General features: G+C 38.4%; 1 protein-coding gene across 1 annotated transcript; it reads left to right on the top strand.

Annotated features, from left to right (window-relative positions):
* The first annotated feature begins 5,173 nt into the window (after window positions 1-5,173).
* On the top strand, window positions 5,174-21,771 carry OPN5 (opsin 5). Its single transcript, XM_080615641.1, has 6 exons — window positions 5,174-5,327; window positions 11,021-11,140; window positions 14,201-14,371; window positions 16,089-16,423; window positions 19,945-20,177; window positions 21,547-21,771. Exons 1-6 carry the CDS (start codon window positions 5,189-5,191, stop codon window positions 21,608-21,610), a joined length of 1,062 nt encoding a protein of 353 aa, XP_080471767.1. The 5' UTR covers window positions 5,174-5,188; the 3' UTR covers window positions 21,611-21,771.
* Window positions 21,772-21,994: the final 223 nt, after the last annotated feature.

Raw genomic sequence — 21,994 nt, 5'->3', positions numbered from 1 at the left:
TTTATTTTCCAGTGCTTGTCAGTTGCCTACCATGTTAGATGAAGTGCTTACATTGCAGAACATCATTTGAAAGCTTTGGTTTTAATCTATGCTTATTAATCAGAATCAAAGACCCAATTAAAATAAGACTTGTCTTATCATTCACTATTTTGTTATTTTCATGTATTTGCATTTTCTTTTCTTTATTTTTTTCTTGATCTCTAGTGCTCAAAAAATGTACAGCCTTGGGAAAATGAAAGTCCTCAACAGCAACTGCATAACAACATAATAACTGTATAATAAACTGTATAATAACCGTATAATCAGCAGCTATGTAGACCTATTGCTGTAGGTCTGCACCACTTACTAATGTAAAAGTAGCTACCAACACTCACATACCACTTGTGAATTTCTATATTAACTTATTTATTTCTTACTGCGTTGTTTCAAAACTCAGCAATACGTTTCACTGCATACTTTTAAGACTGAAGGTTAACAGAAGCACCTAAAAATAGCTTTAATTGAAAATTCAGCTTTCACCTAGCAGTGGGGTGTTTAGCTTGAAATGGGGGACATAAATCTCAGCTCTGTGTTACTTTCACAGATCTGAGCGTAGCTTCTCTCTTACTCATGTCCTTCCAGTGTTGCACTATGTTGATTGGGTGCGATAGGTGGGTAAAGTATTCTCCTAGTATCAAAATCAAAAAGTTGATATTCCAAAAGCTCTCTGATTCTCTTATAAGGAAATATGAGACAGTGAAATTTTACTGTTTTCTGTCGTTATTAGCACAAAAGCAGCTGTCTGATGTGCTGAAGCACAGTTTGCACTTGCACCTGAAATGTAGAAAATGGTAGTTTAAAATTTAGACTTTATGATTTCAAAGTGATGATCCCTCTTCAACACGTGTGAGAGACTCTCCCCTTGAAAAACCAGCAGCCTGGTGGTTAAACAAGTCTACTAAGGACAAAAGGCAGATTCCTAGTCCACAGCCTGAGTCTTCAGAATTTAGCCCCAAATTGAAATTTAATCAAGACCTTTCTTAAGGAAATCTTTTATTATTGTGCTCTGTGGTTATTTTGAGATAAGTTTTCTGGTTACTGTTATTTACATTGCTAAATACTCTGCAGTTAGCTGGACTGCTGGGAAATAGTTGGCTAAGGATGTGCATCATAGAAATGAGTTTTGACAGTCATCATCAAACTGGAGAAGAATGAGTACTGAAAGACAGGTATTTAAACTGTGAGGCAGTGTTTGTCACCAGGTGTGATGGACTCATGGTCTGAGTTACCAGTGCAGCAGCCAGGACAGGTGTAGGAGGACAAGGCAATTCTACAGCCAATGCTTGTGTGACGGGCTCTGCAATATACACAGAAGTTTAGAATAAAACCTGATATTTGACAATATGAATTTGGATCCAGCAGACACTGAGAGCTGACTAACTTTGCTATGGAGACTCTGGGAAACAGATGTAATTGAGCAAATTAAAGAAAAAGATCATTCCCATTTTTCCTCTTAAAAAGATAATAACTTTGTCTGGCACTAATGTGTCCTTCTAGCTTTTGTTTTTACTGACAAAGATAAAATTATTCATAATTTTATTGTTTTTCATAGTTTTATTGTTTTTAACATATCATGAGAGGGCAGAAAGTTATTTTCTTAATTGACACAATTGATAATGTTATCACTTCAGCTGTGTTAATTCTTTTGCAATAAGCTCTACTAATTCTTCTTATGAGGTAGCACTAGATCCATGGACATCTTCCGTTTTACACTACCATTTAACCCTTGGTAAATTCATCTGCTTCTACAAATAATTGCAGTGCTTACCTGACTGAATATAATATCTCATTCCTTGTGCTCTCTTTGCAAGCACATTATAACATTGGTGTCTCAGTAACTTTCACACAGGAATCTCTGCAGTGACTGAAGTGACTCAGTTTCTGCAATTGCTGTGGCACATACTACATACCACTGTCTCTCATACCAAATAACTTTTGCCTATAGGCTTCAACACATTTCCGTTTTTTTTTTAATGTTTAGTATTAATATTTCCTACATTTGCCTGCAGAGTCACAAAAATATTTTCGTCCCTTCACACCAGTTTGGCTGTTCTTACATAAACTGAATGCATCCATGATTGTTTTCTTATTAATTTAGGCTAAGGATTTCAGGTTTTGCTGGTTTCTGACAATATTTGCCCGAGCCACATGGAAGAAAGCATAATTTGAACCAGGGTTAGTACCTCTCCTCTGTAGCTTCCCAATATGTTTCAGAGGTTCACAGGAGCTTGCAAACACTGAAGATTGGTGCAAGCATGGATCACTGAAGTTTATATTAAAATAACATTTTATAGTCTCTGTCCCTGACTCATTAACTTTGAGGGGTTGTGGATCAGAACTTTCATGAATTTTATCAGGCATCTAATGCTGTGGTATCTTAAAAAAGCACGCGCATAAACAAGACTTTCGAATCTCAGTTCCTGAAATAATTCATCTGGGAAAATGCACATCCCTTACATTTTCTAGGCTTTGTTTAATGGTTTAAAAATTATCCCTCTCCATATGGTTTTACCCAACATTTAGGCACCACATGCTGATTAGGATTATGGCTTTTCTTGACTTGAAATTATGAAAGGAATAACTATTCTGCCTTGTTACTTACATCTCTTTGTGGTTTTTACACTCTAAAAGTGAGATTTGATTCTTGAGTAAAGCTTCATTTGGGAGCCAGAATTAATTCCTGCCTAATCAGGATGATTAACATATTTTAAAGCCATAGTCTGGTATTAAAATCCTCCATTATATGTCACTGTAACACTTTTTGTATAAATTAAACAAAATTGGTTTTTATTTTCTTCTAACTGAAATTTATTCTTAATTTGTCAGACATGATTTAAAATAAAGAGGAAAGTTTCTTTGTCTTTTTTGAAAGCTGAACATTAGTCTCCCTTTGGTTTTATTGAAATTCTTTGAGAAATAATGTGCTTTCATTTTCTAAAACAAAGGTGAGGTTCTTCTTTTTCAGCAACCAAACAGGACTAGTCTGTTGTAACATTAACATTAGCATGCAGGTAAACTACTTATATTGAGTGAAGTAGCAAAATCTGCCATGTTGTAGCAGTTCAGTTGGATCACCGAGAGCTTCCTCTTGCCCCATGGCTGTGAATTGCTTGGGAAACCTGCACCTTTTCTTCTAAGGCAGGTTAAAAATTCCCATGACTGGGCTTCTGGCTGGACTTAACATATGCAGAAGTTGGAATCTTTTCTTTTGGAATCTTCTCTTTAAAGCTTTTTTTTTTAAAAAAAATGCTTCTAAGTTGGACAATAATGTCCTTGTGAGCCACCTAATATTGGCTTGAGTGGCAGATGTTAGTGTGGCTCAGGGACAGAAACATGCCCTCAAACACTTTGATACTTATTTATATCAAATCCAAATCGTGCTGACAGGTCCCAGATGCGCTTTTCCATTTGCATCACTTCATCCACCCATATGGTTCAAATCCTTCAACAATGTAAGAGTTGTGGTACCATGCAAGCTGGGGGAGAGAAAAGTATCAGGATCTTTTTAAAGGCTAAATGGAATTTGGTTCAAGACCTGTGGCTATAATTGGATGGAAACGATGATTAGTCTGATTATTTTATTTCCCAGATTCATGCCTTTGTCCACCTTTTTGTACAAGACAGTCTTTTCAGCCCATGTCCAGGCTGCCATATCATGGTACCTAATCAAACCTGCCACCTGCAGCAGTGAATAATTTGAGTGCTTGCTCTGCTGAGCTGTGGAAGGAGAAAAGTACTCACGAAGTCACCTAAGGGTTTGGTTTTTTTTTTTAATTAATCAGGCTTTGCTTATTTTTTAACTTTATTGGGGAAAAAAATATTCGTAATGAAGCTGCTAAACTTTAAAGTCTTAGTGCTTCTTGGAGCCGTATGCCTGGGACACCTTTTGGCTTCTCCCATGACTAGAGTGGCAGTGTGCCTTCATGATCTGATTCCCTTAAATAAGATCTTCTTTCTGAAGCTAGAGGAACAGCAGGGAGAGGGTTGTGGGTACTTTAGGTATAGGTAGGTGTCATCTGCTACATTTCTGGCTATCCAGGGCTGTTATTGATGCAGCCCTCCAAGGTGCAGAAGATGTAGAAAATAGTAAAAAGTATGGGAGTCCTGGGAGTCAAGTGCTAAGTTCCTGTGTGCCATTCCTGCCCTACCAAGCACTGACAAGGAGAATTGGGATGACCAAATGTCCTGAATAGCTTTTGGCTGGGTGGTTTCAAATGTCACAAAAATGGTTTATATCTTATGCTAGAGCACCTCACTTTATTTCTTCAGTTTTTCCTAGAAGAGTAACTTCACGGATGTCTGCCTTTTCCTATATAAGGGTTCACTTTATTGATCTTATCACATTTGACCTCCATAGCCCACTTCCACACAAAAAGAAATGGAAAAAGATCTCAACAAGCTTGCCTAGATGAGGCTATTATTTAATACTCCTGCAGTCTTTTCATAACTGTAATAGCCAATTACTGTTTATAAACAGAGCCATGTAAGGTTATTTACATCAGACCCCACTACCTAAATAACTCTAAGGAGAAAATATGGATGTAGCTTTTCACTGAACTGTAAAATTTGTAGAGCTACAATGTGTAAACATAATTCCCCTCAGGATATGTAGAAATTGCTGGGACTGTCTTACTGATAATTCCCAGTTTCTGGGGATTACAAGAGCAGTGTGTACAGATAAAGACAAGTTCAGTATGCATTAAACACATTGAGGAATGAAACTATTCAGACACAAACAATTGCCCTGCTTCATTTTTCTGTATTCTCAGTCTTGGGTTATTCTTACACCCAGCTGGAAACATGAAGCTTCTTAAGATATTCACAAAAGGTGCTTCAGGAACCCTTGTCTGAGTGCCACAAGACAGTGGTACCTAAGTACTGCTCAGATGGATTACTGTGCTGGATGCCATATAAATATTGACATTCTTGGGTTAAAGTAAGATGTGAAATAAATCATGGTAGGATGCTTTATGAAATTTTCAACTGGATCCTGAAATGCCCTGGGAAGTGGCAGAGAAGAAATGAAGACAGGAGGATGCATCTTGTATATGAACAAAAATGTCTTCGCATTTTCTTGTGGCAGACATGATCTATTTCAAACTTTGTTCTTTCAGACACTGTTCTTTGTTTTTCAGACCCTGAACTCAACATGAATGGGATGGCATCAGATCACAATACTTCCTCCCAGGAAGAATACCTCCCACACTATCTCCAGAAGGAAGACCCCTTTGCATCAAAGCTTTCTAAAGAAGCTGACATCATAGCTGGGTTTTATTTGACAGTAATTGGTAATGATTTTGTAATTCATCTTTGAAATATGACTAAGCCATTGCATCCTTGCAGGCACTCACAAAGAAGGCAGAAGCTTCTGTGCATTAGATGTGTAATTACATATTTCTTCATACTAGAAAGAAAAATCCAGGATGGAGAGAAGAGAATGTGATAGAAATATGATGTCAACAGCATCAATAGACAGTGCTGCTCCAGGTAGCCAGAAGTGACTAGCAGTAGGCTTTCAGGCAAAAAGTGAAGAAATACTCTCTCTTTTTCTTTTCTCTAGTGATAGGTTACTAGCTTGCATTTTAATTGTTCCCTTTTCCCTTATGCCATGTAAGGTTTATGACCTGTTTTCAAAGCCTCTCTCTGCTTACGCAGCAAAGAGAACATCTTCAGAGGTGCTTATCAGATGTGCTTGTTTGAATCTTACTTGGCTCCTGGCATCAGCTGTCCTCTGTTACATATTACATTGAACAACATTTTCTGCCTAAACCCTTCCCCCCTCTTTTGTTTTGGGATCTTTTACTCTTTGCAAAGTGACTTTGCAAGCAGGACAAACACAATCATTTATTGGTCTGTGCACACAGAGGATAGTTGGGTCTGATTTCTATGTTAAGTATTCATATGTGCAGGAGTTGTCATTCAGCTGGAAAATACTGGTGTCTATTGCTTCTGAGGATAAACCGGTCCTTCTTGCCGATGTACCTTCTTTACTTTATGGAGGTGAGCAGGGTTATATCTTTCTTGTGTCAATACTTGCCTCAATATTTACACTTCTTTCTATGGTTTAGGTTTCCTTATGTTTTACGGTTTTAGTTTATACAGTTTTTAGCTCAACAGCTATTTTCTCAGTAAAGCTCAGCCAAAGACACACAACTGCTACACCAAACTGGGCTCTCGGTGTCAGATGGCTAAACACCAAGAGAGGGAATGAAAACTGGTGGAAGGAGCAATGTCAGGTCTTCTGTACTCTGAATAAATGGGGTAAAGTAGTCTTTAAACACATTCTTCTTACAAACCTCCCCCAAGATTTTCTTGGGCTAATGATTCTTGTTTGAGTTGCACCTTACAAGCCTGGGCCTTACAAGCCTGGGCTAGTTTCTGGGGATGCCACTATTAGCTCCTGTTAGTGTGCAGATTCATATTTTATTACTCATTAATGTTTAGGTGGAGAGCAACGTTTTAATAATATCTTGGGCTTTCAAAAATATGAGAATTTGTTCCCAGGTAAATCTCTTAGTGACTTTTTTTACTTTCTGCAAACAAAAATAATCCTGAATTTCCCTTTCCACTAAGCTGATTTCTGGAAGTTCAAAGCATCCACATATCTGTTAGGACATGAAGCACTGCCATGCAGATTTCTTTGCGGTAGATCATGGGTCTGAAGATGATGGAGAAGGAAGCCTTGCTCTGTCAAAATACTGACTGACATCAAGTTCTTCTCAACAGGCTTGCTGAAGATATAAATTTGCTGTAATTGGCAACTTTATCGTTGACCACATCTCCCAGGTATCCAAAGCAGTAAGCAAAAACAATGTGCTCAAATATGTCTTGGGCACAGTTGTGCATTGGGGTAACTCTGCAGTACTGCACATTTACTTTTTAAATCTGTAATCTGCAGAAGGTGGAACACCAAACCTGAGCATTCAGCTCCCATGCCCAGCAAGGGTATGTCTGTGGTTTTTTTTATTATAGCTGGTGGTTCAGACCGAACTTGTCTGTTGTCACCTACCACTGAACTGTGTCCCCTACTCTTTTGCAGGCCACTTCCAAGAAATGGTGGTCCCTCCTGAGGATGTCCTGTGTGGACATCCTGATAGTGGAGAGAGGGACTAGCTGTGGAAAGGTGGGAAGCCAGGATTGCTATTGGGCATCTTTTTGTGCTTGAGGTGCATAAGGTTCAAGTGTGTTTAAAATAAATTTACTTCAGCAATTAATTTTGTGGGAGGAAGCTACACAGTAAGTGAACAAGGCTGGGATCTTATCAGCAAACTCAGCAGAGCTTTTAGGGTCAAGCTGGTTGTCCAGCTGAAGCATTGAGGTTTCATAGAATCATAGAATGGTTTGAGTTGAAAGGGATCCTAAAGCTCATTCAGTTCCAACCCTCCTGCCATGGGCAGGGATACCTTCCACTAAGACCAGGTTGCTCAAAGCAGCGTCCAACCTGCCCTTGAACACTGACAGGGATGGAGCATCCCTATTATTTGAAAATATAAAAATAAGTTCTTTTGTCTTTTAAGAAAACCAGGAGTCTTAACCAATCTATGAGAAATTCTCTGTAAATGTGTGATCTTTCACCTAACTAGTTCATTTCCACATGTATTATTTAATCAAACAGTACCCACGGTTATAACGATCCAATTCTTTTTACTTTGTCACTTCTCCTGCTAGCTTTTTCATCACTGAGTTGATTGATTTACTGTACATTCGGGTAGGGTGACTAACTACTGAGAGGAGACCTGCTGGCTGTCAGCTCCTTTGAAACCCCATGGCAAGTAACTATTGATTTGCAAACTGTTGCTGCACACTTCCTCAGTGCGTTATGAAACAGCTTAATTGAAAACAAAATCCTGAACTATCCTTTTTTTTTTTTTTTTTTTTTTTTTAATTCTCTCTGATGGTTTAACATTGCTGTCAGATTGGAGAAAAGGATCCTTATTATTGGAGTCTTACTTGCTCAAATTGCTACTTTTATACACTTTCACCTTTCACTGCAGGTTGCGATTCTGAGCCTGACTTTTTCTCTGTAGGTGTCACATTTTTAGCTATAGCATCTTTGGCTCTTCATTAGTATATTTGTAATAGTGTTATGGTGTCATGGACCCCTTGCTCCTGCAAAAGAGCCTTTATTTTATATCTGATGTGCCTTTTTTTCCCTGTTTCCAATCCAGGCACACAGCCTGCCAGCACCTACCAGAGCTGGGAGCCTGCATCAAAGAAGACTTCAGCTAGCTGTTAGGAAAATCTTTGTAATCATAGGGAAAATGAAGTATTAGATGGCTCACCTAAGGATATCAGAGTTTACACCACCAAGCAGTTAAGAAAAGAATTCAGATATGCGATTAAATTAAGTCTATCCCAACCAAAACCAGTCAGATGCAGGTATAGACAAAAGGCAACTTAAAATGTCACTGGACCCCTTCTAGATGTATGATCAGGAGGTCAGTGGGCTGGTGCTCTCTGAAATATTGCTATTAATAATGAGCAGTTGCTTCAGAGGCATGTCTGATGAAAACATCTCTGGAGTACCAGTCGAAAAAGATTTAGGAAAACATCAGGCGCTTTTGAAAGGTATTTTAAAGTGGATGCTGGTACTCTGAATATCCTAAATATAACGAGACAGAAATGGTATTCAGAGAGAAAAGGATTAAGGTACATAAAAAATGCTGAGATTCATTCACTTAGCTTCAAGGAAGAAAATATTTAATATGATTTCAATTCAGATTAAATTTTTAAAGCCATAAGAATTATAGAATCACAGAATCATAGAATGGTTTGGGTTGGAAGGCACCTGAAACATCATCTTGTTCCAACTCCCTGCCATGGACAGGGATACCTTCCATTAGACCAGGCTGCTCAAAGCTCCGGCCAATATGGTCTTGAACACTGCCAGGGTTGGAGCAGCCACAACTTCTCTGGGCAACCGGTGTCAGTGCCTCACCACCCTCACAGGGAAGAGCTTCTTCCTAATATCTAATCTAAATCTCTCCTCTGTCAGTTTAAAGCCTTTAGCTCTATTCTTATCACTACATGCCCTTCTAAGAATAGAAAGATCTTTAGATTTCATTCATCAAGGATAAATCAAATTTGCTGAGAAAAGCTAATATTTAATGATAAGCCAGCTTCTGTCTTGTTTATTTTTAAAAATAATACAGAAAGCAATACTGTCAGTAAATAAATAACAAATGTTTCTGGTTAGATGAATATTGAATTTATTACTGAAAAATTCAAAATCAAAGTACTTTTCTCCTGGCTTTGATAGACTTTTTGTTTCCACAGATACACATATTTCTTGATAAACAGTCTGGTTCTAGCCTCTGGGAACCATTTTTCTGTCAGCCTCAGGAGCGTTCCCAGGTTGGGTTTCTTGGTTTTGTGAGCATCCTTGCAAGGGGTTTGCTCCATTGCTAGGCCAGAGTAAATAAATGCCCACTTAATTCCTGAGGTCTGGCCTCCCAGAAGACTCTGATGAAAATTATGTGGTATTCAAAGTTTCAATATTTAAGGAGGGTGGTGTTGCTGTGTGGCTGGGTCTTTTTGAAACATGGAGTACATTGGAGTTTGACCATCAAAGCCATGTGTAGGAAAGCATCACAAGGAGTGACTTTGCTGCCTCATTGACAGAGAGAAGTTGGGTTATTTATGAACTTTAATAGCAGTGTGGAGGGTTAGCCTCAGCTGGTAGCCAAGCACCCAGGGCAGCCACTTGCTTACAGCCCCCACAATAGGTTGGGGAGAAAACTGGAAGAGCAAAAGCAGTGGAGATAACGACAGAGTGAAGGTAAAGACAGGAAATCAATCACCAGTTACTGCTGTGGGTAAAACAGGCTCATCATGGGGAATTTAAGTTAACATTTAATTTCTGATTTGGGTAGTGAGAAACAAAGATGACAAACATAAAATAATTAGGGAAAACACCTTTCCTCACCCTTTCCCAGGCAGAACTTCATTCCAATATCATCTCCCTCATTGCTGTTCTAGGTCACTTTGGTAGGGAATAGCCACTCTTTGCTCTTCATTCTTTTCTTCTGTGTCTCCCTCCTTCTTACTTTCCTCCTCTGCGATGGTCGAAGCCTCCATGGGCTGTAGTCCCTTTAGTGTGTTCACCTTTGGGGATGACTCTTGCTTCCTGAAAGTGATAATGTCCTGTGTTTCTACTGCAAAAAGTTCACTCTGGGCTCAAACTCTTTCAGACATGAGTTAGTGAAGAAACAGTTTTCTTTAAGGGAACTGTAAACCCTGCAATTTTTGGTACCAGTGTGATTAAAATCCATGCCTGATTAACTACGTGCAGTGTTGGTCCCTGCAGGCCCTTGGGTGGTAACATGCAGAAAAGGTGTCAGTCAACATGAACAGGATCCCTCCTTATGCACTGAATTCCAGCTGGAAGTTAAAATCAGATATATTTTATAATTGCTTTCTTGTGATAGAAATAAATATTTATTTTATAATTTAAGATATAATATTAATATATTAACTTACATTATTTTAGGAATTTATCCCTCAATCTCTGCTTAGAATAATTAATAAAATTAAGGTGGGTCAGATATTGGGGTCCTTCTGATTACAGACAGATAAAATTTCATTCTGTTTCTATGACAGAATGTGTCTATATGCCAGAATACCGCCATTCATTCATGGTTGTGTAAATGTTTGTGAGGAAAATGAGATTAATCGAAGCAGAGGAATTACAGAATTTCTATTATGTGCATTTAGTTGATAGTTGTGCAGGCTCAAATGGTGAAGGCAGTGTCCTGCTGCAGAGGGGGAAAATAGTATTTGTCGTGGGAGGTAGATGCCTGCAGCTGATGTCTCTGTGAGCTGCGTAATGAGGATGAGATGAACATGCGTCAGAGTAAAATGCCTATCCTTGGGACCACAGGTTCAGGCCAAAAATATCAGAGAATATCAAAAGGAAGGTGTGATATTGCTAGTTTTGAGAAGAATCCTAATTTGATTTGGTTTCTTTTTTCGATTTTTATAGGGATTCTTTCAACTCTGGGAAATGGCTATGTTATTTTTATGTCCTCAAAGCGAAAAAAGAAGTTGAGACCTGCTGAGATAATGACTGTTAATTTAGCAGTGTGTGATCTGGGCATTTCAGGTAAATTCATGTCTTATTTTCACTCATTTTTACTATCCCACTATTCTTTCTGGAAACAGCAAGACACAGTCCTCTGGAAGTCATGAGAGCCCAAAATGCCTTTTGCTACCGATATTTCTGCTCTATTATTTATATATAACAAAGAAGGATAGAAAAAAACATACCTGAACGATATAATGGGAAGAAATGAAAAGTACAGAGGAAAAAATAGAGTTGAATTTATCAACCAATCAGGCAAAACTCTTGCTTACCCCAGCACTGGGCAGGCCTTCAAAGACAGCTCCCATGTGCATCCTGGCACAATAACCACAAAATAGTGTGGTATTATAGTTGAAGAAGATGATATTTTCTTGCTGTAGGGTGCAACAGGATGGATCCAGGTGCCTCAAAAATACGTATTTAGCCAAATATAAGTAGGGTGGGACATGAAGGGAAATACTAGGAAATTGCCAGTGGCCATCAGCCTACCAAAGCTAATAATTTTTTCTCTAGTGACCGTTCTCCTTTACCTTTGGGTCAGGAAAATAAGCATTTGTGTCAGTCTATAGAGTAAGAATAATTTCAGCCAAGTGGAGGGATTTTTATTTCAGCCCTGCAGTCTGGTTGTCCTGGCATGAGAAGAGGGAGCTTTAGAAACGTTTGCATGAACTTTCAGAGCCAAGAGCCTTTGGAGGTAATTCTTTTTGCTCTTGACATGAGTCTCATGCAGCTGTTCATGGTTACATGCAAATACTGGGGGAGGACTGGATGTCCCTTTGAAAAAAGGCATTTTGGATGGCAGACAATCTAATGGGTATAAAAGCCTGATGTGACCCAGCTGACCATGGGATCTCCCCAGTGCAATATAAATGCCAGTATGTTCCCAGGCTCCCAAAGTCATCTGTCCCCTATGGTTGCATATGCCAGGATCCCTGCCCTTAGGTCCAGTGCACCCTTTTCCAGCCCTTGTCTCTGCCAAATGCTTTTGCCCTCATCCAAAAACCTAAAATAGCACTGAACTACATAAAATGATGGCTCCCAGGCTCCCAAAATCGAGGCTAATTGTGCTGTCACTACACGTCTCTGCCTCAACTTCCAGTACTTTTGATGCCTCTCGGTGATCAGTAAGCATGGTTTTCTGAAGGAGGCACTGACTAAATCAGCAGAAGAAAGGCTTTAGTATAAATATCTCTGCTCTGCTACCATACAATAAATCCCAATGATTTCTTTGGCATATCTGCCATGGAGACACTATTTCCATCTTGCAGTACTTCGAAGTGAAAAAAACCGCAAACAAACCCACACCAGTTTTTTGCCTCTTCTGTGATGTCACATCTCCTTTGTGTCTTAAAAGTCTGTCTTATTTTATAAGGCTCATATCTGACTTTGATGACAGTCACTCCAATGAGATAGAGTGTTTCAGGAGAATTTCCAAAGCTATATATTTGAATGTAAACAGATATCTCCTAACCATGTAAGTTGTATGTCCCAAGCATGCAAACTACAGCTTATTTGGGAACCCTCTTAGCACGAGGGCTGCTAGTTTCACTGTTAAATGATCTATTTGATCGCTGTGGTTGGCATAGCCATGCTTGCTTTTTCTCCCTTCTCTTTAGTTTATTTTTTTTAAATGGAAGACTTTAACTGGAGAAATGTGATGTGTTCTGTTTCCGACTGAAGTGAAGATGGCATTTTTCCCAAAATCGTCGTATTTCACACCCTTGTCTTTGCACCTTTTTCAAGAAACAGGTTCTGCCGCGGCCCTACTTCCTGCAGATTTCCACAGGGTGGCACCAGCCACTTGATCAAAACGTCATCAGGCGCGTTTCACACTGATACCCTGCTCTGAGTTCTGAGCTGTTGCAGAGAAAGTTGATTTTGTGCGTTGGCTTTTGGAGCTGGCAATGCTTTACATGGGTAAAGTTGCTGACTCTTAGCATATATGCCAGGCCTTTGCTTATTTCGTGGGTTTTTTTCAAGCCTTGCCTGGGGTCAACTTTTGCTTGAAAAATTCAAGCACATTTATTCTGCTTGAAGAAAAGCAGACATAATATATTGACCTGAGCACAACCTTCAGGCTCAGCCTGAAGGCTCAGTCTTAGACTAAAAGAAAAGAATCCCAAAATACTGTGTTTAAAAATAAGTCTTATTTTGAAGAGTTTTCAATCATGAATCAAAGGCCATTTTCTTCAAGATTTTGTTTTGATAGAAAAGTTTCAACTTTCTGTTCAAAGTGAAAACAGAATGTTTAATTTCTCATCAGTTTCATCTGAGATGGAATATTTTGGGGAACAATCCAAAATATTTTTCTACAGATCATGTCAACAGAATAGAGAATTTTGTCTTGACTTCTATGAATAGGTTACCTTGTGGGAATTACAGCTTGCAAAACTAGTTTATAAACCAATTCACTGAGCTGTCATAACATTACAGACAGTGTGGTTCAGCCAGGGAAACCAGCCCAGGGCAGCTGAGTTGCTTTCAAATCCTTCAGGCGCTCTGGCAACTCCTGTGCTGGAAGGAATACAGTCACAAGAAGGTGGAGTTCAATATTTAATGTTATTTGAATGTTGCAGTCGAGCTGTTCAGGCCTTAGAACATTTCAGGTCAGTCTGGTAAGCAGAAACGAAGGATTTGTAAATTGTGCTGATGTTCCTAGATTGTACATTTTTGAGTTTTCTGTTCCATTAGAGTTGATTTTTTTTCTGTTTGTCCAGTCTGAGACAAAAGGAAAATAAAATCAGGAAATGGAGATTTCGAACTAGAAAATTACAATTTCCAAACTTTCTCATTTTCATGATACTTATAAAGAATATGGATAATACTAATCTGCTATAAGGTGAAAGTGCAACAACATATGACCTAACTTCACTTCTTCCATAATGCACTACCTTCTCTTACAAATGGAGAAATAAGCTAAGGTGCCACTGAACAGTCTCCAAAATAGTTAGGTATTTCCATTCTGTTTGGGAATGCTTAAAGCTTTTTAGGGTCTGTGGCCAGATGAGCCTTTCTGAAAAAGGGTGTTTTTATCAGTGATGAATGTTACCAGTCAACTGACATTCTTTTCTCCTTTTGAAGTTGTAGGAAAACCCTTTAGTATCATTTCCTTCTTTTCTCACCGCTGGGTGTTTGGATGGATGGGCTGCCGCTGGTATGGATGGGCTGGTTTCTTCTTTGGTTGTGGGAGTCTCATTACCATGACAGCTGTCAGCCTGGATAGATACCTAAAAATCTGCCACTTGTCATATGGTAAGAAAGAAAACTGTATTATGTGAATATAGAAAATCTATACTACATGATACAATTTTCTAGACAGTTTTCTTCAGAATGTTTTTGTTAAATATAGAGGGGAATACACAGATAAGAAAAACATATTTTCATGATCCAAGTAAACCCAGCTAAATTTGTATTGTTGAATATATCACTTTTGCTGTTTGCTAAGCTATGAGTTTTAGTAATCACTCATAGATAAATCACTTTGTGTCTATCAAGGCCTATTAATAGGTCATAATGTGATATCATCTATCTGATATGGAGATGGAACCTGAGAGGATGAAATGAATTGAGCAATGAAAGCTGTTATCACCATATCCATCAATATTTTATATATCTTAAATACAATATATTGTATGCTCCATTCTTTACAGTTAAAAGATGTTATCACAGTTTAGAGAAGATGTTTTTTTTTTTTGCATTAGAAGAGGCTAACTCCCCAGCAAAATACAGGAAACAATCAAGGTGACTTCACATATAAAAAACACCTTGTTGCTTTGTTCTTCTACATCAGAACATAGCAAAGCACCCTTCTGTCTCTCAGCCATTCTGTTCAAATACAGAATTTGTCATTCAGTGTTCATTTTCCTTCTAGTAATCTGGAAACATAAAATCAGGTGGGGAAGGGGCACTGGTCACATCCAAATCACAGTTGTTTCTTTGCTTTGGCTTTGTATTAAGTCATTGTCAAACCTTCAAGAAAGCTCCTCAAAGTCAGTGGATGAGGAGTGAAAACAGATTAGAGCTTCCAAGGTGGAAGGAGCTGTTACAATACCATCATCTGAGTTTCTGCATAAGTCACTGGTTTTAACTTGGTAGTCCTAGCTAAATCTAACATGTCGAACAAAGGTGATGATGGAAAGCTTGTAAACTGAAGCTTTTTCTAGATTAATTAGAATTGTATGCAAGGTGAGCAGGGAGACCATGTTCCACCCTACAACTCCAAACATGACAATAGCATTAAATGAAAAAAAAAAAATGGGCAAGGATACATGAAAACACCTGTTACAAATACTTCTGATAGTACACACATGGTGATTCATTGTACTGGAAAAGAATGGCAAAGTAAAAATAAATCTTTGGTATGGTATTTGCTCTGTAAAGCCTTGTCTTTCAGTCACTTGGGTTAATAATTAATGTTGAGAAGCATCCTGAGATCAAACTTTAGTCACTTAATATATGACAAGAGGAATTGGAAATAACTAAGTTACATTATACAGTTGCAGCTAGTGAGCTTTCACACAGAATAATGGAAGGCTGAATTAAAGACAGTCCTTCATTTGGGTTGAAACCCCATCTCATCTGGCCTCATACTATGAATACACCTTTACAGACCACAAAGCATGTTTCAAAACTACTAGACAAGATTCCCATGATTGCTGTTGAGATACTTGTTTGTATTGTTTTTGTACGTACTCTTCCAGGTTGTAAATCATCGCAGCCTGAAGTAAAGATCTGAAATGCAGTCAAGCGGAGCCCTCCATATGAGTGTGCATTTCTTTTCATGAGGTAGAATGCCAGCAATGGTAGCCAGCTCAGGGGTCACTATCTATACCTAGAAAGAGGCAAGATGAACCATACAAAGTTGCTGTCAAAACAGCAGAAAAAAATCCTACTGTATGTGTAAAATGAGATGTTCAATTGTGTCAAATACATATTGACCTGAAGTTGTAACTCTTGACTTATTTTTCAGGTACCTGGCTTAAGAGACATCACGCATTTATCTGTCTGGCAGTAATCTGGGGCTATGCGACATTCTGGGCTACGGTGCCTTTCGCTGGTGTGGGGAGCTATGCCCCTGAGCCATTTGGCACTTCTTGCACTCTGGACTGGTGGCTGGCACAAGCTTCGGTTGCTGGACAGGCTTTTATTCTGAGCATTCTTTTCTTTTGCCTCCTGTTCCCAACTGCTGTGATTGTGTTTTCTTATGTCAAAATAATTTTAAAAGTCAAATCATCCACCAAAGAGGTTGCTCACTATGATACCAGGATTCAGAATAGTAACATACTTGAAATGAAGCTGACCAAGGTAGGTAGGAAGATTTAACTTAGTTTGCTTTGATGGCTTGTAGAAATATGCTAGGATATCTTCAGCCATGTACTCTGCTATGCTAAGCAATTGTAAAATTCTCTGAAGGTGGCTCTTCTAGCTTTCTTCTCCATTACTGTTGAGACAGAAAAAGACAGGAGTTGAAACATAATTTTGTGATGGGGCACTGTTACAGGAAAATTAAAATGTGTACTGTAGGCAAAAAATGAAAACTAGCTATAGGCCCAGCACTGGATGCACAGAAACCCTATTGACTGGACTTGCCTTTTAAAGAGCCAGTTGGGTTCACAGGCTCTACTAGTACATATAGATAGTACAGTTTATTCATACGCAACATATGCAGTTCTTCTGGGTTGCCAGTGATAAATGCATTAACTGAAGAATAGCTATATAGCACTAACGATAGGATTGTAATCACAAGCTTGCGTTCCCTGGTCAAAACACTCAGGGTAGCCAAGCATGTGAGTCTAACCAAAAATTGTGCCTTCCGGGGAGGGTGAGAAGGACAAACCCTTTCATCTGTTCCTATGATTTGGTGTTGAAATCTCACCTCCCATTTAGGTATGAAATCAGGGTGTCTTTGTACCTCGTTAGCTATTATTATACCAAGTGCTGCTGGTTGGGGCTGTGGTCAAACCTTCTGTCTTGTGGTTGTGTTGTACAGCTTATTTCTAAGTAGCAGGTATACCAGGAAGTCCTTCACTGTTTTTATGCTTCCATCAGAGTACTTGAATCCCTGAGATCATGATTCACTTCTAAGCTCTGCCACAGACCTCCTTGTGTGACCTTACACGACCCATATCATTTCCCTGTGGCTCTGATCCTGATCATAAATCTCTCTTTGCTTTCAGAAACAGTTGTAAAGGATTATTTAAGGCATTCGAGGTGCAGAGGAATTATAACAGAAAAAACAGATAAAAAGCCGATTATTGTAGAAGGGAAATAAAACTTTCAGACAGTTTATGTTCCTCTGGTAATGAAGATATAAACCAAAGTCACCTCAGTGACATTTCAGTTGTTTTTATATAAACAGTTTATCGTTTAGGTTCAGCCATGAGCTGCTGATAAAAATGCACTCAAGTGATAAAATTAATTTTCCATCTCAGATGGTGTCCTATATTCCCTTTCTGATTGAATCTATTTTCTATTTGGCAATAGTGACAGACATGATCCTTGCTGATACTGGTTATTGTGCCAGGAAATCTCTCAAAATAAGAACTTGTACTGAATAAAGCCACATTTCTTAGTTGTAGAAGATTCACCAGCCTCTGTAAGCCCTGCCAAGAGGGAGACGAGTGGCATCTTTCATTTGGCTGATCAAATTTTATTACATTTTTGGGAAGTTGAACTAAGAGTTATATAATATGCAGCAGTAAGTGGCATTATGTCTAAACATATTGGGGAATCTCAGCTGTATGACCTGTATGGTTAGTGCTGCCAATATAGCTGGTAAAAATGTATTTGCCCTTAAAAAGGAATGCTTCAATGTGGTACAGTTTTGTGGTTATTCAGCACCTTTCCTTTGAAAAACAATGGAAATTGATCTGAGGTTGCAGATTTATTTTTGCCCTACTGGAGGGATCATGTAAAACTTCAGTTTGATCTGAGTTGAAACAGTAGTAGTTGCCCCTTCTGTCTTGGATCTGCAGTGAAGAATGTATCTCAGGATATATATAAATATGGAAAATGAGCCTCCATCGTAACTCATTTAAGCCCACAGCACAATTTATAACAAACAGGCTGCATTTGAGATCCTTGCTTGCATGCACTGTTTCTTCAGTGACAGACAACAACAACAAAAATCATAAAGCAATGAAGTTCCTCTGAAAAAATATTAGATCAAGAGGTGGAACCAGAAGTTCCACAAAAGATTATGCAATATCCAAACCCCTTGTGCTTTCTGATGATTTCTTGTTGTAATCCTGCTAATTGTCTTATTCCAAATGAGTGCACATGTATCGTTATCAGTCTAGATGTAGTAATAATCTGTCAATGCTAGCAGTATAATGGCATCTGTTCTTCAGGATGTACTATTGAATGATGTAATTTGAAGCTGTATCAGTCTGAGTGCAGACAGGCTGGTTCAAGTAAAGTATACAAATCACAAATTTAGGCCCCAAACAATTTTTCTTTAATATGTACACTAAACATTCCTTTGGCTACATCTTATAAGGAAGTTCTTTTCTTGTTTCTTGCTGCATTCCAGGAATGCAACTGAAATGCTTAGCAGAAATTTGCTTTTTAATGGAGTTCTAATGGAATGCACATCCATGCTATAGGTCAGAGGAAAAAACCCTAGCCATTGTACTAGCATTCTCACTCTCAAATAAATTACCAGTATTTTCAATTTTGGCTTAGCCAGGTAAATGCAGTAATTTTTTTATCTGCTGGAGGGGGACCCAGAGACTTTACAGCTCATGCCTTATTGAATGACTTTATGCTCACTTTTTCCATGTTTGTCTTGAAAGGAATTCAAAGGCTTGGCATTTTTCCCATTGAAGGTAGTCCATAGACCCTCTCATCGGTGCTGTCAGAAGACAGCACTAGTTAATCAAAATCTTCTCCTTCCTCCTGTTACCAGTTGCTATTCCTGTGGCAGGTTATTGGTCCCACTGGGTTTTTACACCTTCTCTATGGGACATAAGCACAGCCTACAAGAGGTGAAGAAGCCCTGCATTAGATCAAGGTGTTGCAAATCTTCTCTTTTTTTATTTTACTATTTTCCTTTGGTTTTGCCTCAGTGACTGGTACTGAGTGATACAGAAGAGGCAGCCATGGCAGATATAAACAAGAGTATAACCTCCTAAATAAACTCACCTACAAACACTCAGGGTCCTCTATTTCCACACACCATCAGAACCTAATTCAGTCCTGGAAACTCCTTCAAAGACTTTGATTTTATGAACTTTGGAATCTGATTTCAAAGAACCCAGAATCTGGAAGACTTGTGTTTAACATTGGTTTGGTTTGGTTTGGTTTGGTTTTCCCAGTGCATGCTTGGACAAAATGGAGAAGAGACTGAGTTTCTTTTTGACAATATGAGGAACATTTGATTGGAAGAGACTATAAAATTAAAAGGTTTCAAGGATTTTCAAAAACTTTCACAGCTCTTTGTTATATATTATCCTAAACAAGAGAGCCTGTATGTTTTGAAAGGACTCTCATAAAGCAATTTAAATTTTATGTAAAAAAAACAATTTTAATTTCTGAGAGCTCATTTAGTTTCCTCATGCTTAACCATATCTTACAGCATTTTTAAAGGTCTGTGATAACAGACTGATTGACTGCTCTATATTAGGTGAAAGGAAAACAAACAGATGTTAGATAGAGAAATGTGTGACAGCTTTTGTTCATATTGTAAAAATGCTTCAAGAGAGTTATCATTCTTCTTTTCCATTCTGTGGAATGTTCCCTTACACTCTGCCTGGCTCTGTGCTGTGCTGCTAGTGTCAAACTGCTATGCTAACCATCCTCTCTCTTTTCTCTTTTCCTCTCACAAGGTGGCAATGTTGATCTGTGCAGGGTTCCTCATTGCCTGGATCCCTTATGCTGTGGTCTCTGTGTGGTCAGCCTTTGGGCAGCCGGATTCAGTTCCCATTCAGTTTTCAGTGGTACCAACTTTGCTTGCAAAGTCAGCAGCCATGTACAACCCAATTATTTACCAGGTCATTGATTGCAAGTTTGCCTGTTGCCGATCAGGAGGGTTGAAGAAGAGCACTTTGAAGAAATCAAGGTAATTCCTTCTTTGAGAAGTAGGGTATCTTTAAGAACACAATATTCCAAAAAGTACCAAACTAAGATCTACCAAAAGTCACAGCTCTTTGACTCTTATTTCTTGGTTTTGACCATGGACTATTCAGGGTACTTCTTGCTGTAGAAATTTGTAAAGTGACTGTAGGTGTAAAAAGTGAAGCAAGGAGATGTGGGTTTTTTTGTTTGTTTGTTTGGGTTTTTTGGTCTGGTTTGGTTTGGTTGGTTGGTTGTTTTGTTTTGTTTTTTGCTTTTTTTTTCAATTTTAAATCCTGCTGTAACTCCATTAATACAGTTGGAAAAAAGTCCAATTTATTGTAATAGTGTTTGGATTAGTCCTGTCCTCCTGTTCCTTTTCTTTCATGCCATCCTATCTGGTTACCTCCAGAAGTTGTTGATGACCTCCATGGCTAGATAAACAAAAGGGAGAGAATTGTGTTAATTCATAACATAATTAACCTGCTTATACTATGACTTTCAGCCACAGAATTAGCATGGAGAGGCAATCACCCTTTAGGTACCACTCATACAAAAAAACCCAGACAACCTCAGACAAAACCAAAACCACAACCCCAAATAAATAGAGTAATAAGGTCTCCTAAAAAGACCTCTTTTCTATTTACAACTTTCCAGTCAAATTGGTGCTGACCACCAGTGGAGTTCCTGAAAACACTGATTGTGCACTTGGAGGAAAAATGCTTCTAGTTCTGTCTTATGTCAGTCAAGTATCTTCTGTGATTGAATAATGAGATAATGATGGGTGTTAATCTGACAGTGTAGGCTGGTACAAAGGCCACAAATGCCCTAACACATGTAAGTGATGGTGAATCCATAGAATTCCAGCAATTTGCTTCAAAAGCCTAGAACATATGTGCGGCAGTACGTACTTATTAGAGGCATGAATGCTCATTTAATAATTTCTATTATTCCCTTACCAATCCCTGCAGTTTTTGATGTATTGTTCAAACAGTGAGTTGATATCTCAAGCTCTCACAACTTTCCTTAGCAGATTGTGCTATAGTTTTACACTAAAATTTATCTCATCTGCAGAACTTACAGAGATTATATATGTTGTGTTTGAGGTGCTGAATTTCTAGTTTACCAAAAGCCCTTCTGCAGTTTTGGACAAATGGGAAGCAACTCTAAAGTAGCCTCCTTTGAATCTTTGGTAACTGTGTTTGTGTTTAGCTGAAGGAGGAAGGAGTTTTCACCCAGTCCCTCATGCTGAATGCAAACTGGTTTTCCTAGGACTGTGCAGTGAACAAAACTATCTGGAAAAATAGTTTCCCAGAATTAGGAACTTAATTGTCATCTTGGTATGAGCAAACTGTTGTGCTTTCTCCTTCCCATAGGATGTATACCATATCTGCACACAGAGACTCGACGGCAATGAACGAAACCCAACTGGAAGTATGAAGGCTCATTTCACATATAGCAAACGAAAACTTGATGACAAGCAATCATACTGCCTCAAGATCCTCTTTCTGTAAATAAATTAAAACATGATGACAGTTTTATTTACTCCCTAGTCCTATGTACAGTGTAGTTCTTTCAATTCTGATCAAAATAGTGTGATTATTGCTGAGTAAATATTTGAAGTACTCAGAGGAAGAACAAAGAAAAGATTCATTTATATATATAAAAAATATTCACTTCAGAGGCTTTAAAATACTTTTTTTTTTTTTTTTTTTTTTTTTTTAGCACTAACAGAAGTGATAGCTTGGATAATATTTTCCCTCATAGAAAGGGAAGTATTCACAAAGGCTAGTTTTAGTTTGCTAAAGCTAAACTCTCTAGATT

This window comes from Psittacula echo (assembly GCF_963264785.1).
Source record: "Psittacula echo genome assembly, chromosome: 4".
NCBI classification, from domain to species: domain Eukaryota; kingdom Metazoa; phylum Chordata; class Aves; order Psittaciformes; family Psittacidae; genus Psittacula; species Psittacula echo.
This window is presented reverse-complemented; position numbering and strand designations above follow the sequence as displayed.